Below are 27,930 nucleotides of genomic sequence, written 5' to 3'. Positions count from 1 at the left end.
CCAAAATGATTTTATGAAACATTCATCCAACTAGGTTTATCGTTAGACGGCTAGAGATAAGAGATGGATGACTAAGAAATCAAATACCACTTCGTCTTCTCAAAATAGTAAAGCTAAGTGGCTTGATCAATTGCTTCAAGATGTGGAGGTCTAAGCTTCCCTACTAGAGAAAATGTTTTCTTTAGAGGCTTCTTATTGAGGGTCTCCACGTAGTGGATATGTTATGATATCGCAAGATCTCCAATTATAAATGTGTTTTCTATACCAGATGTGATGAGACTCTTGCTCATCTCCTTATTCTTGCCTAGTTGCTAGACAAGTTTGGGGATTCATTTCCAAGTATGGATGACATTCACATGTCGACAAGTAATCATTAGTTCTTGGGTTTTAGGCAAAATGTCAACCACAACTATTTTAGAGTTGAGTACACTTGTCTTTCGTTTTTTTGTGTTGGACTAGTTGTTGGAACATATGGAGGAGAAGCAATCCATTCATGCTTTTGTTTGGCTTTAGGTATTTGTGGTTATGTGGGCATGGTTTGAGCACTCTTATCATGGCAAGGTAGTTTCACTGCTGTTGGTGTAAAGTGATCCATGGTATGTCTCATCATGAATAAACAAAGGAAACAAAATAAAATAGAAAGATAATGGCATCAATGTATGAAGGAGCTTCTTGGGGGGGGGGGGGGGGGGGGAAAGAACAAAAGAGCTCTTGGCTCTCCTACAATCTTACAAGATCCATCATAGTTATGATAAAGGGGGTTCGCTCCTCCATGATATAGTTTGTCGAAGGGGATCATGTGAATTTTTAGCGGTGGTGAAGATGATCGCCTGGTTCCCTTCTTACCATTTACCCAGTACAGGTTGCAGTATCCAAACTGTACGTAGTCAAGTTTGTAAAAAGACAGTCTGTTCATCAGATTTTTGAACAAGGAGATGGCCTGTCTTAATATTGATCGGCTAGACAGTCTCTTCATCAGATTTTTGCGCAAGGAGATGGCTGCGTCTTAACATTGATTGGCTTGTGAGAATAGATATAGGATAGCTATTGGTAAGCTCCTTGTGTACCGTCCTCTTCTGTCCTGTTTTAGCCAATATAATTCCCAGCTTTTCTGAGGCATTCCATACTTGTTACTGCAAAAAACCTTCTCATCATGTACAGGCCAAAACACAAGGCTTCTTTTATTCGGTTTGATATGGTATGGATTAAACTACCAAGTATAGTACATATCCCTTTTCATGTTTGTCAGGGCCAGGCCAAGCTCTCTTCTCTGCTCTTCATTCATGTGCATAGTGCCTGGTATAGCACCAGATGCTAAACGTGCCACTTCAATGCCAGAGAGACAGTAATGAGCCAAAAACATTCCATAGTCAAGGACGCCACCCATCTTAGACAATGATGACCCAAAGGGCCGTTTTTGTGCTTTGCTTTTACCCTTGGATGGAAGGTTTTCGAAGTCAGTGGACTGTAAAAACCGCTCAGTCGCAGCTTCCCAGGAAAGCATATGCTGTTGTCCTGGTGACAACACTTCAGGTTCTATACTCATAGCTTGTTTCAACTTCTCAATAAAATCCTCACTATCTTTGTACATAAAACAATTTGGGAATCCCTTGAAAAACTCATTCGAAGGGTGGTCCGCACAAACAACAATTTTCCCCATAGCAAGAGCTTCAGCCGTTGTTGTACAGACAACGTCACTGACACTTGGATTTATGAAAACTTTGTATCTGAGTAAATTCAGCAGACACAGTCGGTCAGGATATCTCAAACTCAATGAGTTTTTGTCAGAAGTCATAAAAGAATGCTTGGAACTCACACAAGTTCATGCTACACTAGTAACTAAGTGCATTTCATAATGCATGGAACTTACCCATGTAGAAGTCTGTCAGCATGGTCTCTACCCACATTAAAATGGATGTTTAGGCCATGTTTTTGAGCTTCTTCTCTGACTGCTAAAGCATCCTCACCATTTCCAAACACATCCAATGGCACCTCACAAAGACCTTCCTTGTGCTTTGCCCACAAATCAATTAGTTCTCGATATCCCTTTCCCCAAACCATCTTACCAAGAAAATACGCTCCCTTTGTGAAAACTGGGTTGCCTTTTTCTTTCTCAGCTGCAACATTCTTCCCAATGTCAAGGAATCTTGGGCTCACCCCATGGACATTACAAACAGTTGACTTTGGAAGGTTCTGAGTTGCCGCAGAGAGCCGAATAATCTGCTTGAAAGGACAAGACATTAGAAGAAAAACAAATCGATAAAGACCTTCCAGAGTAGCAAATGAAATAGTTGTTCCTTACTTTGTGACAGTAAATATTTGTCACCCAATTGTTCACATATTTCAACAAGAAAGCTTGGAAAGGACCATTTTTCTCCCTTTTTACATACTCTAGATAGTTTGTGTGCACCACTCCAACCACATGCTGAAACTTTCGAGTCCATCGAGCACCATGATGGTACCAAGTGAGATGTTCAGGCTCCTCAAGGATTGCTATGTCAGCTTCCTCCTCAGGAATAAATTGTGTAATATCATCAACAGCAAGAATGCTTCTCTTGCTTTCTGAGAACTGTAGCGAAGTTTTAAGAAATATGCCATTAGGACCAAATGCCTCCAAACATTCAAGTTTACATGACAATACTGCAAATTGCAACAAGTTAAGTGGTCCAGCTCCAAAACAGTCCTTGCATACTCTGATACGTTGCTTCATAAAAGTAAATCTGATTGAACTCACTTGAAAATGTCCTAATAATTGAAAATGGCAGACTGTTATTGCAATACACTATTTACTTTGGTGTCTATGGAAGCCTTTGTAATAACAGAAATTGACAGAGTACTACTAGTACACCTGCCATTGTGCTCTTATGGAAGAATGTGTTGTTATGAAAACCTGACTTTTGAGAGTCAGCAAAGCAAGCATGCATTTGAGTTACATTATATCCCAAAGCTTAATATTAGATCATTCTAACAATAATATAGCTTACAACAGTCTATAATCACGATTAGTTCTAATGGAGGTAGCACACCTTTCCAGGGTAAAATACAATCTTGAAATCAGGTTGAAAGCTGATCCTCGAATTCAACCACTGTTTTATGTAGTTCTCTTGTTCTTCTGGAGAGTCAAAAGTAATTTGATTGGGGTAGACCAGCTCCTGATCTTTCTTTGAGAGCCAAGGAACAAGCAATGTCACATTCTTATCACCATTTTTTGCAAGATAGGCAGCTCGAAAAAGTGGATTGATTGCAGTTCCTGTCATCCATGGCAAGCATGCTGTTGTAGCAATTGTGATGTTTCTCTTATCATCATCCTTTTTGACCCTTGGTACACCATGTCCACCCCAAATCTTGTCTTGATACTTGTAACCAGTACTATTCAAGACACTGGCTATTCTCAGATCCAACTCATTGACAGCATTGCCAGCTTCTTTTGAAAGCACTGATACATCTCTACCAGAAGCAGGAATACAAGACAGAAAGGGTTCTTGGTGCTTCCAACTTCGAAGTGCAGAACAAATTTTATTGGAGAAACCTGGTTCAGGTTGCAAAACACAAGTGTTTTAAGAAACTCACAGAACTGGTACTCTTTAATCTAAGCACTGAATGTCTATCCAGGTCCACATCAATATACTTAGAAATCAAGAAAGAAATTGCAAAGAACAAAAGAGTGTGAGACTGTAGTTGACACATTCAAACATGAAAACCAACAATCTACTTCCTGTTATGTGGCGTGCAAACTTGCAGGAACATATTGAACCTTTTGTGCAAATAGTTTTGTGAACGAGTAATCAGTATTATAACTCAGCCAGTGCAATCTTACTGATAATCACTCTCTTGCACACAAGGCTTTTGTCGACTCCGTTGGCTCATGTTTGGAGGGAAGGCACCCCTCTTGTGGGTGTTCGGGTCTGTCTTATCTCAAAAAAACAAAAACAAGACACTAAAATAAATGGTTGAACAACAACCCATAGATTTGTAAGAATACACTTAACATGCTGATATAACCACTTCTTGCTCCTAGTCCAGCCAACCATCTCCCGATTATGAGCCTCAGCCCAAGTCAAATGAGGACATTTGGAGATCTGACACAGTGTTTGCATGTCATTTTATGTGTCCTAGATACTCTAGATGGAGATGACACTAGTGCAATTCATTTTTAGCACGGTGATCATTTTAGTCATTCGGTCCAGCTGACCTGGGCACCCACATTTTGGGCCTAGCCAACTTATATACCAGTTGTGGCCTCAGTTTGCCTATTTATAGACAGCCTGCCCCCTGGCTCTGCTCATCCATTGGTCATCATTCAACCAGCCCAAGTCATCATGCAGCCAACCCTCCTCATTCTTGTCTAGCTGCATGTTGAGACTGTCTATTGCAGCCTTTAGTCTTTTGTCAAATTTCTCCTACATTTCTTTTAAACTCATTCTCTATTTGCTCTATGTCCACTTTCCTTTCCCCTATGCGCACTCACAGATCCTAGTTGCACAACTCATGAGAAAGATAAAAATGTGGAAGAGATCCTCAAATCTTGTATCTACAACAATTAAATACGAGATTGTACAAGTTATGGCTCTAACAGCCTAAACTCTTCACTTTGCATCCTCAAACTTCACAATCTTGCTTGCAATCATTTGAACTCAGTCACTATCCAAGTACATAACTTTCTTTCCCAGTAGAACTGTAACTATCCAAGTTGAATAGCCTTCTAGTCAATCCAAAGAAAAGGTAAGGAATCGAATGTCTTGCTTTAGTAGCCTTGCAAGATCCTATAGGAACAAGACAAAGTTCATCATGAAAATACATCCACCCATTCATTCTTCAACACAAAAAACGACTGAATATCCAACTAATACGCTTGCATCTATGGACAACAATCTACATCAACTTCATAGAGTTCATAGGAGTGAAGAAATCAGACTCCATGAAAGTGACCATATCATTACATGTGATCACTAGCTCAATGCATGTACTCCATTCTCCTTACCAAGCCCATACTCAATCTTGGAAGTGATTGCTAGTCATACCCTAATGTGACTAGGTAAGAAGGGTAGGGCAAAGCTTGTTGAACATAATTTATGCAAAAAGCTTGCTTAGTCAAATAATGTATCCATTTATTCAAGGCATATAGATGGCCAATAGCTCTTTGTCATAATGGGAATAATTCAATTCAGCTGCCTTGAGATTCTGGCTTTCCAACAATCTAAACATAGGGAGAAAAGTAGATAATCTTCAACTCCTTGAAAGCTTGGTCCATCTCTTGCATCCAAGTCCATTGAAACTCTTGCCTAGTGGCATCTGAAAGAGGAAATGTCACCTGTGCATAATGTGCCTGAAAGTATGGTAGGACACTAACAATCCCAACTAGAACACTAACAATGTCAAGAGCAAGCGCATCTCCCACGTTATCTTTAGAACAAGGCCTTGCCTTGACGTTCTTAGGAAGCATACTAGTCACCCCTTATGTGCCCCAAATAAAATATCGACATCATATAGAAATCACACTTCTTGTTCAAGAAAATTCAATTATCTTGCAACAAGCGCAAGACCTTTTGCAATTGAACATAGTGCTCCTTTTGAGACTTACTGCAAATTGAATTGTTGGATTTTTGGATCCACCCATGTTCATGAGCTTGACAGGTTGCCTATGGGGGATCGTACCTTAAGTGCTCATAATGTTTTGGCGGTCTGTGTGTGTGTGTGTGTGTGTGCGCGCGTGTGCGTTTGGGGGGGGGGGGGGGAGGGGGGCGGCTAGGGTGTGTGTTTGTGTGGAGGAAAAGAGAGCAAGATGGACACAAGCTAGATGCAAAATAGAATTATCTGCATACACAAGAGCCTTCTTACAAGAACACGTTAATAACAAAGAGGGAATCCCCAGCCTCTTCACAACATGAGCAGCAATATCGTTAATACACAGTCGGGCCTCTAATCATGCTGATCCAGTCATTATTTCTCCTCGTTGAACATGGTCAACCCAGCCAAACACCCCAGCAATCAGCTTCCTCTCACAGAATTGATGTCAGACACCCTCTAGTCACGAACTACCAACCCAGTGCACATAGATAGGCCACCATATATACAACACGCTAGACGACCAAAAAATGGCACCACCTTCCCAATGACATGTGCTTGATACACACCAGCAGCACCAAATCATGCAAGAAGAGACCAAGGAATCTGGCAACCTCTTCTCCAACAAATCATGCTGCTGCCAAATTAGTGTCAAGTCCTTAGTAGCGTATTTTGATGGATAGATCTAGGACCTGCACTAGTTGCCACTCAGTGATAGCACCACCATCAATCTCTCATTTCCAACCCTCCATGAGTACTTCATCCTATGCTTGTCTGAGATTGGTAGCAGCTTCAGCCATGTCATACAGATAGAACATTTTGTCAATGCAGTCTCGGGGGGACCCACACACATACTCGTCTGTCAGAGTCATTGTACCCTCAAGAGTCCTTACATACAATCCCCTGGTCTGTTAGGATCCCTCCATACACGGGGGCTTCCTCATTGAGCCAGTTTCATATACAGGACTCCTGGGTCAGTGCTTGGCCTGTAGGATAATCAGACATCTAGCAGCGGAATGGTCTGTTAGGATCCCTCCATACATGGGGGCTTCCTCATTGAGCCAGTTTCATATACAGGACTCCTGGGTCAGTGCTTGGCCTGTAGGATAATCAGACATCTAGCAGCAGAATGGACCAGGGCATGGCAATGGCAAACCTCCTTTAGGGTTAAGGGAGGCAATAGACCCAAGCCACACTTCAGCCATGTCATACAGATAGAACATTTTGTCAATGCAGCCTCGGAGGGCCCACACACATACTCATCTGTCAGAGTCATTGTGCCCTCAGAGTCCTTACATACAATCCCCTAGTCTGTTAACTTCCTCACAGAGCCAGTTTCATATACAGGACTCCTGGGTTAGTGCTTGGCCTGTAGGATACTCAGACACCTAGCAGCGGAATGGACCAGGACATGGCAATGGCAAACCTCCTTTTGGGTTAAGGGAGGCAATAGACCCAAGCCACACTTGACCCATGTCATACAGACAGAACATTTTGTCAATGCAGTCTCGGAGGCCCACACACATACTCATCTGTCAGAGTCATTGTGCCCTCAGAGTCCTTACATACAATCCCCTGGTCTGTTAGGATCCCTCCATACATGGGGGCTTCCTTATTGAGCCAGTCTCATATACAGGACTCCTGGGTCAGTGCTTGGCCTATAGGATAATCAGACATCTAGCAGCGGAATGGACCAGGACATGGCAATGGCAAACCTCCTTTAGGGTTAAGGGAGGCAATAGACCCAAGCCACAGAGGAGTGAGGCAGAGTGCTAGAGATGGCCTACAAACAGAGAAGAGACCAGGGTGTGTAGAGGGAGAGGGACAGGAGCAGAGAAGCCTAGGACCACAAAGAGATGTACATCCTCCACAAACACACCCGTGATCACCCAGGAGCTAGAAATTCCAGTCCCAAACGGTAGTAGCGCCACCAACAACCATCCCAGAGATTTAGAGGTAGTGCCACCAACAATCCTCCAAGAGATGTGACGGTGCCACTATCTCCAGGACTCTTGGGCCACCAGGTAGAGCCACCAAAGTTGAAACCATCATAGGTCCTAGACACCCAATATGTGGAGCAAGTTGAGGTGGAGGACTTCAATGCATACTCTGACTTTTTCCATTCCACATTGCCGCGGAGCTAGCAGGGAGGAGCCTTGAGAGGGTATATATTAGGAGATAGAAGAGATAGGCATGGGTTGCAGAGCCACACCAATCTGAGAGACTCGAGACACACCCCATGAGGATCTTGCCATGGATTGTATAAGGCTTTTTAGGACAACATTTTTGGCAAGGCTAGAGTCCCATGAGGAAGGATTTACACAAAGCACTAGTGGAAGGATCGATTGATTTTCTCATGTTGCAAGAACACCACCTCTCTCAGCAGAGAGGATATCCCAATGTTGTGTGAAGTTGTTGCTAGGATAGTGCCTCAACTATTGGCCAGCAGCCGTGGGAGTCACAAAGATACACGTTGGTGGAGGAGCCTTGAGAGGGTATATACTAGGAGATAGAAGGGATAGGGGTGGGTTGCAAAGCCACACCAATCTGAGAGACTCAAGACACGCCCCATGAGGATCTTGCCATGGAATGTATGAGCCTTTGGAGGACAACATTTTTGGCAGGGCTAGAATCCCATGAGATAGGATTTACACAAAGCACTAGTGGAAGGATTGATTGATTTTCACATGCTGCAAGAGCACCACCTCTCGGCAGAGAGGATACCCCAATGTTGTGTGAAGTCGTTGCTAGGATAGAGCCTCAACTATTCGCCAGCAGCCGTGGGAGTCACAAAGATACAGGTGGTGTATGCATATCTGTTAGTTAGTACACGACTAGGGAGTTGTGATTCTGGGGAGAGCCATTTGGGTGTCTGTGAAAGTGGAGAACACACTTATTAGTCTACTTGTCATTTATGCCCCAAATGGCCAAAGAGACAGGAGATAGTTCTAGTCTATGCTTGGTCAGTCCTTCCTACAAGTCAATCATATAGTAGGGGGGAACTTCAATATGGTAGAGGCTTTGAAGGGTACGAGAGGTAGATACACAAAGTCCATTAGGGGAGGATAGCAGGCTGCCTGGGAGGAGCTTTGATTTGACATGAGAGGTTAGGACCCATGGTTCACAGCAGAGTTTGGTAGATCTAGAGGCTTGCTTCAGTTTTCTAGGAGAGACGAGACAACAAGAGGTAGGACCTTCTCTAGGATCAACCGATTTTATGTGGATGATTGGGCCTGCAACAAGGGCAGCCTATTAGGCATCATTACTTGGCACAACCCTCTTGGATTCAACTTCTTTCTCGCATTGGCCCTCAGATGGTCTGGCATTACAACCCAACAAATTGGTTGTTCACACAGCCATTGCACTTTTTATGTCCTTGGCTACTTTTTACAGAGTTCCTTGTACTTTGTATTTTACCTCAGGGGACTTTCTCCAAGGTGTTATTGATAGAATTTAAGGTAACTCATCAAACAAAAGGGAGTCAAACTCTCACAACAACAATGCCAAGACTCTCGCATCCATATCTCCCTGTTAAGAATCTACTGCCATGCCTCGAAAACTGTTCAAGTACGACACACTCGACACACTCTAACACCTTTAGACATCTCTACCCTGGTCCTAGAGACATGGAGGTTCGAGATCCCCCAATTGTATCATCTTCATTATCATTCATACGTTCTCATTCAGCATTCTAAATATTATGTTGTCTATGTTGTTGCACACTTTGCGTTTTCTATGTTTGCCATACCATTTCTTTACATTGACTTCCAAAATTTGAGAGGGGGTTGCTTTTCCCATGATATACATATAGGTTTTGGCAACATCTTCTTGTCTTTGACATTTACATCGCTTCCCTATTGTATCCACCCTTTTGCATTGTGTACATCATCGCATTTCATTACAACTCACTTTTGTAAAAGGGGCTTGTGTAGGTGAACACTTCCAATGCCACTTGACACCTTGCTACATGAGCTTGCCCCTATTGCATTAATCCTTTCCATTCACACTGTGTGTATATCTTGGCGCCTTGGTTGGGTGAAAACTTGCAAAAGCAAGCACCCATCCAAGGGGAAAAGCTGCGCATTGTGAAGCATAATTCCCTTTTACATCATTGAGCAGATCATACATGAGCACGCATTCACCTTTTACCTCATCAAGTGGAGAATACATAAGCATACTATTCACCTAGGGTCATGAGCATACAATTCCCTATTACCTCATCAAGCGGAGCATACATGAGCACACTATTCACCTAGGATCATGAGCAACTACCACCTACACTTCATCTACTTTCACCATTAACTTCTTCTATACCTCTACACAACATCTTTGAGTGTAAATGTATATTATTGGGTCTTAATTTAGAATGGACGAAGGAGGTAGTGTCCATTTTTTTAAATCCAAAAAAAAAAAGTTCTCATTTAGTTGGTTGACTCAAAAGAAGATATCCGCCCCCTCTATGATCCTAGTAGGTTCTTGGGTAGTCCAAAGTGACAACCTTTGCCCAATGCTTTGACTCTTTGGGGTGGGACCTTTTGGGTCAGAGCTGAGTTGTATCTTCACTCTCCTTGCGCTCCCTTTTTGGGCACTTGTAGTCAAACTCATTGAATGTTGATCCTAAGCGGAGGCTACCAAAACTTTCCTCTAATTTATTATATATTTTGGGCATGTTTCGTCTCATTAAAACAACCCTAAAAAGCCATTTTTGCTTTTTGAATGAGACACAAGAATACTTATAGCTCCAACTCTTTCTATGAAAGGGATTCGCTGTGCACACCACATTTACCTCATTCATCCCTTTGCCCATCCTTTGGACCCAGAGTTGTCACCATCATCATTACCCACATCATCTACCCTTCTATTTGCTGCCACCACCTGCCATGTGGATTTCATCTACTGCATGCGTTTGCTACCAGCTACCACCACCACCCGACCTGGTGCTGTTGATGCTGCTCGGAGGCCTCTCCACCTTACTCAACTGCCACAACCCTAGTCTACAGCCTCGTCATCATCTGCAGACTACATACAACATCAACAATAGCCGTTACGACCTGTTTTACAGCCAAGCAACCTGATTTTGACCTATGGTTTTTTGCAGAAGCTGCTGCAGATCACATCTTCTATTACTCCAGCCTGTTATGTACAATCATTTTCACCCCTGACTGGTCCTTGGCTGCTGTGTGACTTCGCCCTCAGCTCCAATCAGCTGCATGTACATCAGATTTGGTGGTATTACTGCACTCGGGATTCATACATGGAGGACGACACTTTCCGGCAAGCTTCCTCAACCTTCTCCCACAAGAGTCAGTGGTTGTTGGACATCTTCGCTCCTTGATCATCTCATCTATATCATCTTCTTCACTCATTCATATTCAACATCCATTCATTTATCAAATTCTACTATTCTGCCATTTTTTATTTTGTGTTTTTGTCTAAGTTATTGTGTTTTGGTTGTGTGCATGCATTCTATGTTTTATCTGTACAAACCCTAGCATATCCTCACACATCTTGCATTTAGCATTTCATTTATGCATTATGACGCTTGGAAGGATGAAGACCACATGGGTGGCTTTCCATGTGAAAACCCATGCATTGTGTAGCATGCTTTAACGTTTATCTCAACAAGCAAAAACTTGAGAGCACATTTGAATTGAGAGCCCTTGCTCCCATATGTATATATGATCCAACTCTGAATTCGGGAAGAAAGAAAAAAACTAAGACCAATAGGAATGCTCCATCACCTTTGTAATCTTGCTGGGCTATTGCCTGACTCAAAGAAGATATCTACCCCCCTTGCAATCAGCCCTTCAGCAGCAGTTTGAGGCACCCCATAGTCTGCTGCCTTGGTCTCTTTGCTTTTAGGTGGAGAACAGAGCTTGCTTCTCATTGCCCTTAGGATACTGTTTTGGGTTTGAAGGGGGGTGTTAAGCTACCTCAAAATCAGCCTGAAATTTAACTCCATATTATTGGCTGATTTTCTTGGGCTCTTGTACAGGCTGAAAACTTATCCTACATGAAGTTTATATAAATACAAAACTCAAGCGCTTTTGTTAGGGAAAATTGCTGGAAAAGTTCTGTAAGAGGGATCCAGTGGTGCGTGACCATCCTTTCCATCCCTAATCACACCCTGCTACCCTTGTGTTTGCATCAGCATCCATTGCCCTCATCATGGCCATTAGCTTGCTGCTTTGCTTCTCAGCCATCATCAGTGCTAGCCCTACTCCCTCATAATCATCTCCTGCAGCCTGTTATACAACCCTCCCACTGCTGCTGCTGGTTGACTGCATCCAGGTTTCTATGCTGTTATTTCAGCAATGTTCTCCACCAGAGAACTGCTGTCTTTTGCTGCCCTCTTGCACTCCTAAGCCTCAGTGACACCCTCACAGCCTGAACAGCTGTACTTGGCCTCCTTTGCAGCCATGTAAGGTAGAATCACCCTTGTAAGGTAGCTCAATCAGTTCCACCACCCCATTAACAAAAAGCAAAAAGAAACACTGCACTTTACAAAACCAGACTCGTTAAATATTTAAGTAATAGCACTTGACAAAACTAGACTTGTTAAGGATTTAAGCAGCACAATCAAAATATGCATATAAACCTTAGCTGTAAAGATTCACACTTTCAGCTGTATTTGTCAATAGTACTGGATTTGCCATTTTATTGTAAGCATCAGTTTTAGCATGCATTTCTCTTTCCAAGGAGCTCATAAACATCATGATCTAAGCATCAAGATCATGCTGAAAGAAACCGTTTAGAAACTTCGTGACAACATTCTTGACTACATGTCTCTCATTGAGGCAAATGATATGCTACCTTTCTTTACACCAAGCTGATCAAGAAGTGGTTCTGATTGTCTCACTAGGCTTTCAAGGAGCTCAGGTATGTCCAATGGCGCAACATCATTCCTCACAAGTTCCTAATGTGTCATATAAAAAAGGAGACATGAAACCCCAAATCAAAACTTGTATATTGCAAGCATGTGAAGCTCAGAAATAATTTACACGCCTTGTAATGTGTTGCAAAGAACATGCAAGTATACAAAGCTGTATCTATGCACATAAAGCCACACATATCTGTAATCCTTTGCTTTTTCTTAAGATTGAAATTGTGGAAGGGGAGAAACAATTGGAAAGGTAAATCTACCCAAGCTGCAGATTTTTGCACTCATGAGCATTTACTCTACATCCTTTACCAATGTGCTACAAGGTACGTGGTAGGACATTGAGAGAAAAGACTGATGATCAATGATAATGGTACAATGATGTAGACTCAATGCTAGATCTTTATGCATAAAGGCAAGTACTGGGAAATAAAGACAATATATTCATTAAACTCCAGCAAATGAACATGGTCGGTAAAATCATGGAAAACCCAACCTTTTAGGTTACAAAGCCAAAAACGTACTGCACTAATAGTTTTAAGGTTCTGTAGCAGCGTGTGGCTTATTTGCATGTGCATTCAAATGTGTGGGACCCCTAGGCTCATTCAGATTCTTGCTCCCCAATGTCATTGGGAGGGGTGTTGAGAGAGTTAGTCAAGCACCATATTTGGGGATTGTGTAGGCATTTTATGGTCATAGGTATGGGCCTGTCTAGATCATATTTCTGGCTAACCAAATGGCTAAAACCAAGACATTTTACAAATCAGCCAGCAAGTCAGATCTACTTTTTCCAAATTTTCCTACTTATAAGAAACTCTTCTGTATAGTGTAGTCACATCTTAGATCCACTTGCTTTTGTCTTCACATTTGTTGTTCATCCTTCCTTTGTGGTTCAGCCCCATCCATAGATTCATCATCATCAAGAAATGGGATAGGACAGGGAATAGGCTGGGTGATAAATGCCAAGCTGTCACAAAGTCCAAAATGGATGAGACCTTCAGCTTTGAGAGGGAATAGTTGGTGCCAGCTCACTTGTTGCCTCTAGTAGGTTGGGGGTGTAAAGATAAGCTAGGGTTTGCACTAAGAAAACATAGAATGTATGAGCATGACTAAAACACAATAGCTCAGAAACCTAAAGTGCAAAACGCAAAAACACAAACACAAACAGAGAAAGAAGAGAACTTTGAAGTGAATGGATCAATGCTGAAAATGAAGAAAAGAGTGTACAAAATGCTCAAAGGTAGAGCAACGAATGTAGTTGGAGTGTGACATTCACTAGAGATGGATACCAAGTGTTGTAACCACCAATCAGAGCTGAGAGAGTGCTGAATAGGGAAGAGCAGTAGGCTAATCACCAAAACATTGCAATCCGGAGGCTGAAATCTGGTGAACGCAACAATGCACCACCCGAACAAGGCTGGAAATTGATCGCCAAGGCTATAAACAACACGGCGATAACTCGCATGATGTGTGCTAATGCAGGGCGGCCTGCAAAACAGCAAAACACAGGCTGTTGATGGACACTTGAATCCCAATGTGGCAGTATAGACAAGCTTGCAACAAAACGCAAACGTCTAGGTCCTCCTTGCAATAGGGTGGCAATAGCAGAATGGACACTAGGTGTTGTAGATGATGTGGCTGCAATCAATGGTGGCTAGACAGCAAATGCATGAGGGTTGAAGGTTGAAAACTAGGCACCAACAACAACAAAGGATGTGTGGACTAACATAACCTACAAAAAGGATAGGCTGAATGGTGGGTAGCCTATCTATTTGTAGTTGCAAAAGAATCCTCCCAAATTAGGGTTTTGCTTATGGAACACAAGAACTTTCTAGGACCACATACCATCTAATGAAACATTTTGTAATTTACATGTTTTGGGGCTGTTTTAAAGGGCTAATTAGTTTGTAATGCATTTTTAGCTCAACACCCCCTCTCAGGCCCAAAACTAGAACCAAGAAAGGATTAGAAAAAAAGCTCAAGCCCATTTTTACCCCAAGGCATTCCACCCCAAAGCAACCAAAGCATTGGACAAAGGGTACACGTCGATTGCCCAATGGCCTACCAAGACTATAGAGACAATGGCTATCTTACCAAGGGAGCCCAAGTGATCACCCACAAAGACAAAGGCAATAAAAACAAAGAGGATGCTCGCCAATGGCCTACCAAGACTACAGAGGCGATGGTTAACTTACCAAAGGAGCCCAAGTGATCACCTTAGAGATGCCAAGGCAACAGACAAAAAGTGCTTGTCAACTACCCAATGGCCTACGAAGACCTACAAAGGTGGATAGAACCACTTTGAACTCTTTCTTTTAAGGAAAAGATATGCTTTGTGGTTGGTCAAGTAATTGTGTCCCCTAGGGAGAATGGAAAGGAATGGTTAGATCCAGCCCATCACAAAACAAACGAGCTATCCTGCTCGAGAGTGTCAATGATGAAGAAAAGGATGAAGAAGTATGGAAGAGAAATACGGAGTGAACTCGGCAAACATGGAGAAGAGAAGAGAAGAGAGAAGAAACTCTGATGAATGGAATGATGAAGTTCTGAATCATGGAGTGAATGTGATACAAGGGAACAAGGGTGCCGTAGCACAAGGAAGATGATAAAGACAGCCACGAACCACGAACCGCAATGTCCTCCTAAAGGGGTGTGAGGGTAGTGGAGAGGCTAGAGAGAAGAGGTGACGGAAGGTGGAGGGCCCCCCGCAGAAGTCGAAGAAGAAGTAGATACCCTCTTTGAGGGCAAAGAAATAACATCCCCCTCTGAACCCCCCTTTGAAGTAGATAGGGAATCCAAAAACTCATGGATCACGGACTCCGAAATGTATGATAACGAAGGAAGTGCCGTTGGTCATGCCGAAGAAGGTATCTATTATCTGGGGTGCCGAAGAGCTCCCAGAGGTAGCCTCTCGAACCTGAGTAGTCAAGGGTGGGGAAGGGTGGGGCTCAGAATGAGCAAGAGGTAGGCAACAGTCGTTGTCGCTCAATGGAGCAGACTGGGTAGCCGAAGAAGAGGAAGGAGTCGAGCAACCGTTGTCTCTCAAAGGAGCAGACTGACGAGGAGACGGTATCAAACAATCACTGTCTCTCGATGGAGCGGACTGCAAATCCGTAGGTCATGGAAGCCACTGTACCTGAAAATAAGTAGGAGAAGACTGCCGCTGGCATTGCGATGATCTCTAGGAGGTCATAGCACCAATCGATCCTCCATGTGCTCGAAAGGACTTAGTGCGCATCAAATGCGTCTTATTGCCTTGAGCATAGTACTCTGATAGTCAATGCACAACGATCTCTGTGGCCCAGAAAGGAGAGGTGGCACAAGGAGTGCCTGGTGGAAGATGCATATACTCTAGGGGGATGGGGAGCAAAGGTCGATGTCGACAGTCGTCGGTGGAATGACCGTTCGTGCCGCAATAGGAACACCCAGTAGACTGGTCATCTATTGGTAAAGAAGCCATGGATACCAGTGTGCCTTGCTGAAGAAGGTCAGTCACCATGAACCATGAACCACGAACCACAATTTCCACCTCAAGGGGTATGAGGGCAGTGTGAAGCATGAACCGCAATGTTCACCTCAAGGGGTGGGAGGGCAGTGGAAGGACTAGAAGTGAGCTGCCAGTGGGAGGAGGATACGACCAGTAGTAAGAGGTTGCAACCAGTAGAAAAACGCATGTGAGGAGAGAGAAATACTAAAAACGCACGCAACAGGTGAGAGAAAGACTAAAAACGTAGGCAGGACAGCCTGCAAAAGAGAGAAATAGTAAAAACGCAGACAGGACAGCCTGCAAGAGAGAAAGACTAAAAACGTAGGCAGCAGGAGAGAGAAAGACTAAAAACGCACACAGAACAGCTTGCAGGAGAGAGAAATACTAAAAACGCACGCAGCAAGACTGTGATGACATAGCAGGTTGTACGGTAGCAGGTCTGCACAAGAACAGCAGTCGCCTGGCTAGAATTAGCTCCAAACTGTGTGAAGAGGGCTAGAAATCAAGCGCCAACTGATGGAGATAGCAATGGACAACTTTGGCTAAGATGTCCTCCGCAAACGGGGTGTGGGCAACAAGCTAAAACACCTGAAATCTACAAAAACGAGATGTTGATGCAGCGGAAGAAGAAGAAAAGTGGATGCCGAACCCGCCACCGGTCTTTGCCTTCACTGGAGTGGAGGATCTTTGCCACTGTTTGAGCACATCCAACTCTTATACCATGTCAAAAGATGACGTACCAGCGAGACAGTAGGGTTGGCGGGGAGGAACACGGGGTAAACTTGGCAAACATGGAGAAGAGAAGAGAAGAGAGAAGAAACTTTGATGAATGGAATGATGAAGTTCTGAATCATGGAGTGAATGTGATACAAGGGAACAAGGGTGCCGTAGCACAAGGAAGATGATGAAGACAGCCACGAACCACGAACTGCAATGTCCTCCTGAAGGGGTGTGAGGGTAGTGGAGAGGCTGGAGAGAAGAGATGACGGACTGAATTAATCAGCCGTGAGGAATGAATGAGTGAGAGACCTATAAATAGGCATAGTCAGTCTAGGATGGCGCCCCTTTTTGGGGCTGCAAACCCTAAACGCAAACCATAAACGCAAAAACGCAAACTGCGGGTGAAGGGTTTCTCAACAGGTGATGCCGAAGGAGGAAGAGGAACCTAATGCTGGTTGTCATGAGAACATGTATTCTTGCAAGAGCACAACATAAAGGAAAAAGCGAGGAAAACTGAAATTGAGAGCTGACTGCACTGTACAAAGGGGCTGTCTATATATAGGCAAATTTTTTTAAAAAACAGGTCAGAGCTGTAGGCTGCTGATTTGGTTGGCCTGGATCAAAACAAAGGGCCTATATTTGGGCCTATAAGATGCATATAATAATCCTTAGATAGAAAGCTTAGATTGAATCTCTCAACAAGGTCTATTACCTCAAGAAACCTATCAAGAAGTCAACCATGCTCAAACTTCAAAGCGCATCCATTTGAAACCTTTCAATTGCAAATATGATGTATTCCATCATGCATACCACGTGGAAAGGTCCACATAGTCAACTTAGTATTCTTCATTTCAACTACTCTCAAACTTTATAAAGCCTGTTTCCTCAATGTCAAGTTCCTCTAACCACAACAGCCCTGCTCTATTCTCAACCTCAAGCCTTATTATCGATGAAGTCTTAGATGCATCGGCACGGTCCACAAAAATGCATGCATGCTCTTATTATTAGAATCTCCAACCAAAAACACCAATCTTTTGCACTAACACGGCCAGATGTCTATATGGATGAAGGTAAGGATTGTTGAGGTCCTCATGTCCATATAACCCCGTCTGTCATCTGAGAAGCAAACTAGACTATCACTAACTCAATTTGCATCATACTCCCAGCTAGTTCTAGCAACATGTAACAATGCCTTCTTTACCCATAACTAGCCATTGCTTGTGCCATAGTATTACCTGAGCTGGTAACAGACATGTTACAGCATTATGCTCATCTTGATTTTTCACAGAGGAGGTGCCTTCTTTTCTTAAGAGCATAAGCACAGTAACGAAAGGAGGAACATTTAGAACATTGAGTTTTATGGAAAGAGAGTGGGTTTATGCATTAGTCTCTGGCAGTATATTGGATTGCTATCTTGTACTCTGCTTCAGGATTTTCTTTTCAGAGGACTCTATTAACAGAGTCTTCTCCTTTGGAAAAAAAAAATTGTTATGGCTCACAAGGAATGTCAATCTTAGCAAAGAGCCAAGGCTTCCTACCAAAATTCTGTTATGACAGGTCCCATCCTTGAGGTCCCCTCTTTATCCCGTTATGAATAACAATCTTTTTCTCAACGGTGTTTTTTTCTCTTTCTTTGCTCTGACGGGGCTCTATCTAGATTTGTGGTATTTGTGCCCACTTGAACTGAAACATCTATCATATTTGTCTTCACAAAATAGATTTATCATTATTTGTTTAGTGATATGTTACTTTAGTCAGAATGCAGCTACTTCCTGTATGCAACATTACTCCTAGCACTTACTGCTTGCAGTTCTCAGGAAACTCTCAAAAATCATTACTATAAGACATTTATCTTTTAAAAGAAATGGATGAAGCTGAAACTGGAACTTTACAGGTGGCTACATTACAACCAGTCTTTACTGAAACGTCAAAGGTGTGCTTTTTGGAGTTATCATTAATCAAAAAACTATAATTCTGAACAATGTAAAGGTTGAGTAAGTACTTGTTCAGTGCTCGATCTCCGCATCGGTATGTTCTGTAACAACACATAATATAGTTGACTAAGTTTAGAATACATAAAGCTCACTTAACATGTCCCAAATGAAGGCAAAAAGTGTTAATTTCACTATTGCTTCAATTACAATCATGCCTGACATCTTTGAGAAGTATTTACTGCTTATTAACTGCAATAGGGACAGTATCAGAGCAGAAAGCTAGAAAGCATTCAAAATCTTCCATGAGAACAATAAATTACAAATGAAAATGAATTTTGAATAGCAGTTGTTGCTGCAACACTATCACCAGTGTCAATTTGTAGGAACCATAAGCCAGTCTTTTCAGTACCAAATCTGACTGATCCTTTCTACAGCTTGAGCACTCACTTCTATATTTAGTTATAACACAGAGTGCTAAGAAACATCCAAAACCTTACCTGTCCCACCCCTCCAGTAGGGAACACCCCAAAAAGCACCATAATAACACCAAAAGATCAAATTTCAAACCACTTGAATAACATACTACAGCAAGTCCTCCAACATGAGAGTGGATCTATGACCAAAACCTTCATTTATGTATGAGAGTGAATCTATGATAAAGTCCAAATAAAACAAACAAGACCTGACCTGCATTTGTAATGCCTTGTTACCTAGCTACTGGATGATACTTTTCTTAGTGGTCCATAACAAAACATTCAGATACAAGTGTCATAGAATATTGATTAGAATAACTAGAAGGTATTGTTGTTAGGTACGAAAGGTATGATACGGTACGGTACAATAAAATACGGTACTAAATAGTACCTTATGATTTTATAATGTACAGTACGATATAAGTATGAAAAAAAAAAGCTTGATTTAAAAAAAAACCAACACATGTTTAAAGTGGAAATGGCCATTTCATTACAAAATAAGATGAATTCACAAGGGTGGTCCTTGCGGTCGCATATGTTGCGCGCAACATGCAATAGAACTAGAGTCTAGTACATACATGGACAATGGATCATAATAGCATGTGGATACAATGATAGTAGATACAAAAAAGAGAGAGACCTATGAATCTATGATGAGATAGTGAATCTATGATGAGGCATCACTATCATCATCATCATTAGAACCATCTGAGTGCTCATCAAGAGAGTTTGAAGATGACTTCTCGGCATTGGATGATGAGACACCCTCATACTCATCCTCACTGATGAGCTTACCATTATCATCAAATGGTGGCTCCCTAGGCACTGGCTATGTAAGCAAGGGGGAGATGTCATCATGAGGCATGGGATGGGAGACCCTCATCGATGTCGAAGGGCACTGAATAACCATGCCCTTGTTGCCACCTACCCGAACTCCTTTCCCATGAGCATGTCGACTGCGAGTGTCAGGAGTGTCTGTTGCTATAAGCTCTCTATAGAGCTCTGCAAGGATCATCTCCTCCTCCTCATCCACCTCTTGATGTACACTCAAAAGAGTATCACCCGTCAACTTCAATGTATTAACATTCACCTACACAATGCACATAAGATTGTAAATGCTAAGTCTAAATTGTAAAGTATAAACTTTAAAGTTTAAAACAACAATATTTAAATTTTATGGTTAAGTGTTTACTTGCTTTGGACTACCCATGCTCATCATAGCCCTCATCATACGTAAGTTAGTGCGGCAATAGATTAGCTGCTCTAATTGTCATGTGCTAAGTCGATTGCGAATCTTCGTGTAAGTGAGAGAATAGGCACTCCAGTTTCTCTCACATGCACCCGAAGAGCAACCCTCAGCAAGGACTCTCATGGCTAAAGGCTAAAGGGTCTCCATCGCATATCCAAAGTTTTGCCACCAAAATAAAGGCTTCGCAAGTAATTCTCTCCTTCAACAAGTGGGAGAAGCAAAAGCCACATGCCCTCTCTGATCTGCATAGCATCCTAGCTCCTCCAACACTACATTGTGGTCATCCACAGGGAACACATAAGTCAAATAAGCAAGCTGGTCCAAACGAAGCTCTCTATCATCCATGACCGCTAGTGACTTGTAGGCCGAATATACCAATGTTGCAAAACCATGGATAGGCTTATGCATCCATGCCTATCTCCTCTCTACTCTCTCTAAAACATGTGCATGCTCTGTCTCTATGATCACTGTGCAAGCACTTGCCTCTACCAATGCTAATCTAAAGAAGTGAACAAGAAGGCCCATGGTGGACCCCTCACAATCACTCATACATAACACCCTATAAAAGGGACTCACGACAATGACAATGACATGGACTTTCTTCCAAAACTACTCATTGAGGCACAAGCGTTGCAATGAATCAAGATAGATATTAGAGAGAATAGGGAGATAGATAATTATGAATAATAAAATAAACAAATTCAAAAGACAATGTATACCTCAATGATGGCTTGCTGAATGTGGCAATAGATGAAGGCGCCCATAGTTTTCCTCCCTCTCTTGCGAGTGACTACAGCCCGCAAAAAGTAAGTGCCAAGTGGACATGAGATGAGTATGTTGATGATACCCCATTTCTTATGATCACTCCATTCGTTGACGAGAATAGAGCAATCATATTTTATCCATGCAGTCCGAATAGGATTAAGGGTCTATCAATCCTCTCCTTCTCTTCACCAATCTTTTTTGTCCTCCTGTCATTGTATGTAATACCGGCCCATCCTTCACATGGACCTACATTGGCAATGGCTTTTACCATCTTCTTCTTCCATTGCTCTTGCTTTAGAACATGAATACAAGATGGCACTCAATCACCGTGCATACAATTTTAATATCCACAAGTCATTACCTTTCTCTAAGAAAGGCAATCGATCCACGCACATGACTGGGAGCTTGAGAGAGAGAAGATTGCCTCTCCGGTGCTGCATGAGCCTCCACCCTTTGTCTTTTACCAAAGCTAGATACGGACGTGGAGCCCCCAGCACCAATGGTGGAGGCCTCACCCGCACCGATTGAAGATATGCCCACATTGGATGCTTCCTCATTAGTAGGCATAGGTGTTGGTGCTAATACACCACTTCTTCCTCCTCCAGTGGATCCCCCTCTCATCTTCACGAGAATCTCGTCCGCGATGTTTTGAGGGATTTCCTTGCATGGAGCAGCTTGCCCCCCATCTTGGAAAGATGTTGGAGAAGTCAGGTCGCACCACTTATGTAGCGCTTCCGAGAATACTTGCACGTCCAATGGTGGGAGTTGGACTTCTTTGTGTCCCTCTCCACATGGATGGTGTGCAAATTGAAGGCCTCGTGCTTCTCACGAGTCATAATGCTGATGGAGAAGGAGAGTCACGAGTGAGAGAGAGGCTTGAGAAAGGGAGGCCCAAGGGATAGTGAGAGGCTTGAGCCTTAAGCCTTGAGAAAGAGAGGGAGAGTAAGAGGCTTCAAAGTTTAAGAGAGAGGGGATGGAAGTTAGAGAGAGAGAGAGGTAGAATCGGGATAGGCTTGAATGTTGATAGATAGATAGCTTGCTTAAAGAGAGAGAGGCTTGAGCAATGAGAATGCTTGTTGATTTGATATGGAAGGATGCAAGGGAGGAGCACCTTTTATAGGCTAGAGAAGAGAGTGGAACAGGAGAGGGATCCAAAGTGGAAGAAGAGCGAAGGCTCAAGAGTGTGAAAAAGAGCATTAAAGACTAGAACATGGGATCCAAAGACAATTGGCATCCAACGAGCAATGGGCATCCAATGGCAACTGGCAATGGGCTGGCAACTGTGCCATGTGGGCAAAAAACAAGACAAAAACACAAGCAAAAAGCACAAAATTAACTTTGACCGAGACATTAAATGCACCAAACGCGGTGGCCCAAAAGAGGCAGTATTTTCAAACGGAATCATACGGATTCATACCGTACTATACTGTACGGATCATACAGAATGAACAAGTCTGTACTATGTACGAGGGCAACTATGCTAGAAGATATCATGTAAACATAAGACTGAAGTTAGATGTCAAATGCAATATCTTCATTAGCTAGATTACCACCTCCAAGGACTATTAGTTTGGGATCCATGTTCATCTATCATGTCCATCATCAGCTAGGATGTGTAAGAGCTCAAAAATGCATTATAAACTAATTAGCTCTTTAAAACAGCCCCAAAACATGTAAATTACCCAAAGTTTCATTAAACATTGCAAGGTCCTAGAGAGTGTCTGTGTCCCATAAGCCAAACCCTAATTAGGAAGGATCCACTCATCTATAAATAGACACCCTACTCACCATTCAAGCTTATCCCTTGTCCTACAGGTTTCAGCCATCGGCTCTCCCTCCAATGGCTGTCCAAACCATCGCAACCACTACCATGTCATTACTAGCCCCTAGCACCCTAACCACTATTGTTCCCTTGCTGTTCAGCCTCTTCCCAAGCATTATACAGCTTGTGTTTACTGCATTGCAGCCTCAATCTGCACAGACCTTCCTCTGATAGCTATTGCCCAACCTCCCACTACTACCAATGATCAAATGCCATCATCTTCAGGTAGACTAAATTTAGATGTCAAATGCCATATCTTCATTAGTTAGATTACCACCTCCAAGGACTATTAGTTTGGGATCCATGTTCATCTATCATGTCCATCATCAGCTAGGATGTGTAAAAGCTCAAAAATGCATTATAAACTAATTAGCTCTTTAAAACAGCCCCAATTTGCAAGGTCAATTGAAAACTCGATAATTAAGTAGAATGAGTGATCGATTATCAAGCCAATGATCTCTCTCTCTCTCTCTCTCTCTCTCTCTCTCTCTCTCTCTCTCTCTCTCTCAGCCATTACCATTGCTGGCCATCGCATCTCCACTATGCATTCGACATGTTGTCGTGTCGCTACGCAAATACGGTGTGCAGACAAGGATTTTGTTTATCTTCTCAGGTTCTATCAATACATAGTGATTTGATTCATTGTGCTTTGTCTTTATCTTGTGCACCTCTTATCTATTCTTTTTCTTCTCTTCTATCTCCTATTTTGTACTTCCTTCTCTCTCTGATCTCCTTCAGTACATGCACATAAACTATGCATCCAAACACTCAAAAGTAATCAACCTTCGATTTCTTGCCATGCAAAGCCTCGAACGGTGTGATAGTCTTTAGTACGTTTGTAGATGCACGGTTCAAAACATGATTTGCCCACTGAAGTCCCTCTAACCAAAACTTGTCTGGCAATTCTCTGCTCTTAAGCATGCATCTAGTCATCTCCATGAGTATGCGATTCTTTCTTTGAGCCACTCCATTCTCTTGAGGTATCACCCTCACAATGGCTTGATGCATAATGCCATGCTCAAGCAAAAATGTCTCAAATGCACGAGACATATACTCCCCCCCTCTATCTGTGCGTAGAGTCTACACCTTTAGACTTATTTCTACTTCCAATTTTTCCACCAAGTGTTTGACGTGCATAAATAGATTGGATTTTGCCTTCAAACCATATACATAAGTGTACCTAGAGTAGTCATCAATAAATGTAACAAAATACAAATGACCACCAAGTGCTCTAGTCCTCATAGGACACCACACACAAACAACGCAACCCTCACAAGCATGGGGAGGTGGAGTATCCAAAGTAGGCAAAGCACCTACCATCTAACACCTCTAGAGAGTCATGAGACTGCCAAAGCTCATGTAACCATGGTGAGTGTACCATATATGTGTCCGATGTATGAATGACTTCGATTTGGTCAAAAGCCCCAAATATCTAGCGCCTTGAGATGCACATGCAAACTTCAGGGAGCACTCTATGGCAAAGGTTGTGGCAATAGTTTGGAAGTATCGAACAGCTATAATATCCAGCAACCGGCGGCACAAGGCCAATCCAAGAGGCGCAGTGAGCAATGCAAGTGATCACAATCTCCATGATGCATTGGCAGTCCATCTAGCAATTGCATTTATGTTGCTCTTCCAATCATACAGTCCAACACCTTGATAATAAAAGCATACATCACTTTATTTAAAAATATCAAATACGTCGACTCCTTTTAGACGTTTCAACGTGTCATCAAAATAAGGCAATACTAAAGAAACAAACAAACAAATTGCCATCTCCACAAATTGTTGCCATGATTCCCTTGCATGTGATCCAACTCACAAAATTGCTACTATCACCATGGCCTCTTGGATGCACATGTAATCCTACTACTCAAAGCCCTAGCACCGCCAACCACAAGGCTCTTCTACCACATCATTCTACCTTGTTCATGATCATCCGAACACAAGTATTGTACACGTGCATTACATGCTCAAACTAAGTAGGATTAGGGTTGGGATCTTGGATTGGCTATGGTAGCTCCTAAAATGTCGAATCAATGGAGTTACAATGCAAGCGGCCCATGCAAAGCATTGATCTCTTTATAGAGATTGCAGCTCACCTTCAAAGATATCTCCATGTGTGAGCCAACCCAAAGTCTAGGCACATGCTAGAGTTACCTAAACGCTTTTGGGGCTTAAGGAACTCTTAAGTTAGTATAGTTTCTATTTGGGCACCTCGCCGTGTTTAAAGCTTTGATCTAGAGCCTTGGCCCCTGTACATATGTATTCATCGGGAGCCTCTTGTTCTATTATCTCATTCAGTACATTTATCATTTTTACTGACAATGGAGCTACAATGCAAGTGGCCCATGCAAAGCATTGATCTCTTTATAGAGATGGCAGCTCACCTTTGGAGATATCTCCATGTGTGAGCCAACCCAAAGTCTAGGCACATGTTAGAGTTACCTAAATGCTTTTGGGACTTAAGGAACTCTTAAGTTTAAAGCCATGTTTAAAGCTTTGATATAGAGCCTTGGCCCGTGTACTTATGTATTCATGGGGAGCCTCTTGTTCTATTATCTCATTCAGTACTTTTATCATTTTTACTCACATTGGATCTTGCACTTGTATACTTGCTTCTCTCTATCTCTCTTTTTTCAGCTATTGTGCTTTCGTGGTTTTCACTACAGTTGCCATCACAAGTCCCACCAACCACCTCCACTAGAACTAGCTCAGGATAGGCATGACACTCCAATAGTATGTGAAGGCAAGGATATATATGAAAACCGGTAGTTGGCACAAAACACATATAAACTTGATGGGTCCTAGCTAAGGGCAATAGCTGCTAACCAACATTATAAAATTGCCCAAACTTGATGTAGTCCTTACAACTTGTGGTGCCCCCCTGCCAAGTGTAAGCTGAAAATAGAGGTCCAACAAAAATAGGGCTGATCATCCTGATGCCCGATAGCCATGGGAGTGGCTTCTAGGTGCATGGTGCAAACTATTAGTCCAGAACAGGTCAAAACATCCAGGAAGAAGAGGGGTGATTACAATATGAATAGCAGGAATAGACCACTTATCACTCTAAGTAAAGAATAGACCACTTATCACTCTAAGTAAAGTATTGTGGAGAAATCACAAATTCTTCATCTGGTATTATGCAAGTAAGCATTCTAGACTAAGTGATAAATTCTTCACCTTTTCTTAGTAAGTACCTACTCCTTCAAGCACTTCAAATTGAAGACATATTTGACCCTCATTCATTCAAACTAACGCACCATGCTATACTTCACTGATACACAAAATGAACTTCCAAAAAGCCACTTAATTGCTTTCTTTTGTTTGAACCAAGTGCAATGCACCGAATCAAACTTCACCAGTTTGTTCTACATTAACCGTAAATCCACTCAAATAGCCTTAGAATTTCTTTGGTTTTAGAACTGTGCAATGCATATAATGGAAAAGCAGCTCAAATAAAGTACCATGGTCCTCTTTGTGTTCTCAAAGAATTCAGACTTGCATAAATTTTGAAAAAATTCTTTTGGAGTCTTGCTCGCAGCTGCAGTTGTCTCCAACTCCAAAAGGCTAACTCGCAAACGCCGCAATGGCTCCCACTCTTCCAGTGAATATGGTGTTTTTCCACTCCTTGACTTTTGCCATTCTTGCAAAGCAAGTTTTGTTTCTTTCCAACCCACAAGAAACTTGAGTTCTCCTTTCTGTGGCTTTGCTACAACTTTCCTTTTGGAACTGTCTTCAGGGTTGAAAACCTTGGGAACAGTTCTAAGCACTGATGACAATTCAAGCTTAGATGGGGGAGGCTTCCAGATGGTAGTTTTCTGTTCATGTTTGTTCCAGTCTACATTGAAGTTTAGGGCCCTGTATGTAGTTAACAAAGATTTGAACCTTTGGGCAGCCAATTCTTCCATATCAGCAGCCAGGGTAAGTGGGCTTTGGTTCTGATTCATCCTAGAAAACAGACCTCCTGAGCTCTGAATGCCACCAATATTAAGAGATGTTCTCTTAAAGTGATCCCATTCACGACTGAAAGAGTCAGTCAAAGACTGCATCTTTTGGCTAACGAGCTTGAGGTCCTCGTTGGCATTTCTCTGTGCTTCTGCCCATGTTTTGGGTATAAAAGAGAATGTTTGGTTTGCTGTTGATTGTGAACTTCCCTTGGCCATATAAGCTTGGTGATAACAACTTGTACGAGTGCACCGAAGTGTACAGGACCTGGACACCTTTTCCCTGAAGTGTATCACTCCCAAATGATCATCTCGATTCCAGATGTTTCAACAGGTTACCTTCGAGATATTGGCTCAGCCTGTTACAGTCCTTCGGGACTACCAGCCCGACAGATGGAAGATGGTTCCATCCGAAACAAATATGTGATCAATCAGATCGAATGAATTGCCATCCTTAGTTGAAGAATTACATATATTACATATATCATGAATTCCTAAGCTTGGTGGTCATTTTGGATAAGCTTTCAAATCTGTCCTCGGACAACGTCTTCTGCTTTGAAATAGCGTAGCTTGGACTGTCAATTCCGTGGCACCGCTGGGTTATCTTCCTGCCTTAACAGTTCTCAGACCTCTTTCCAGCTTCTCACACAGCGGGACATGATCGCAATGGATTTGAACAAGTTCGCAATGATCGCCTTAAAAAAACAAAATTGAAATTTTCATTTTCCCATTTGATTGCTCCAGGATTCAATTGACGATTCCTGAAATTATGCCTCGACCTTATGTTGATGTTTCCTGATCTTAGGAAGCCATCCTTGCTTGCTTCTTCTTCTTCTTCTTCTTCTTCTTCTTCTTTTCTCTTCTGCGTCTGCTTCTTATTCTTCCTCCTGAGTAATGCGCACGCGACCTCTATCCTTGAAAGGGTAGATTCTCTCTTGATGCGGCTTCTAAAAGCTTCCCATGTACTTACCTAGACCCGCCATTGTCATGGCCGATGAAACGCCTGCCACAACGGTCGTGTGCAGGAAAAGGAAAAGGGGGAGCTGTCTCAGCCACACAAGCCACTGTGGCCCCCGCGGGACGTGTAA

General features: G+C 42.5%; 1 protein-coding gene across 2 annotated transcripts; it reads right to left on the bottom strand.

Annotated features, from left to right (window-relative positions):
* On the bottom strand, window positions 1-27,930 carry LOC148034468 (digalactosyldiacylglycerol synthase 2, chloroplastic-like). Of its 2 annotated transcripts, XM_087679413.1 has the most exons (8): window positions 27,622-27,930; window positions 26,363-27,537; window positions 18,655-18,687; window positions 12,379-12,481; window positions 3,027-3,529; window positions 2,303-2,569; window positions 1,871-2,220; window positions 1-1,727 (listed from the first exon to the last, which is right to left on the bottom strand). In XM_087679413.1, the coding sequence occupies exons 2-8, from the start codon at window positions 27,059-27,061 to the stop codon at window positions 1,211-1,213; spliced, it is 2,472 nt and encodes an 823-aa protein (XP_087535539.1). In that variant the 5' UTR covers window positions 27,062-27,537; window positions 27,622-27,930; the 3' UTR covers window positions 1-1,210. The 2 variants fall into 2 exon arrangements, with proteins under 2 accessions (XP_087535539.1, XP_087535538.1); XM_087679412.1 differs by having other exon boundaries at window positions 26,363-27,930.

This window comes from Lygodium microphyllum, chromosome 6, assembly GCF_053477565.2.
Source record: "Lygodium microphyllum isolate KBCC chromosome 6, Lygodium_microphyllum_v1.1.10, whole genome shotgun sequence".
Lineage (NCBI taxonomy): Eukaryota > Viridiplantae > Streptophyta > Polypodiopsida > Schizaeales > Lygodiaceae > Lygodium > Lygodium microphyllum.
Note: the sequence above shows the minus strand (reverse complement) of the source record. Positions and strands in the feature narration are given on the sequence as shown.

What these genes read in the sequence shown, in the direction of transcription:
- LOC148034468 (XM_087679412.1), bottom strand. Translation starts at nt 27,061, where the DNA reads ATGGCCAAGGGAAGTTCACAATCAACAGCAAACCAAACATTCTCTTTT. An exon ending in TCAGCTTGGTGTAAAGAAAG is followed by an intron (nt 3,530 to 12,378) that starts GTAGCATATCAT and finishes AACCTGAACCAG; the next exon opens with GTTTCTCCAATAAAATTTGT. An exon ending in CAAATATTTACTGTCACAAA is followed by an intron (nt 2,221 to 2,302) that starts GTAAGGAACAAC and finishes CCTTTCAAGCAG; the next exon opens with ATTATTCGGCTCTCTGCGGC.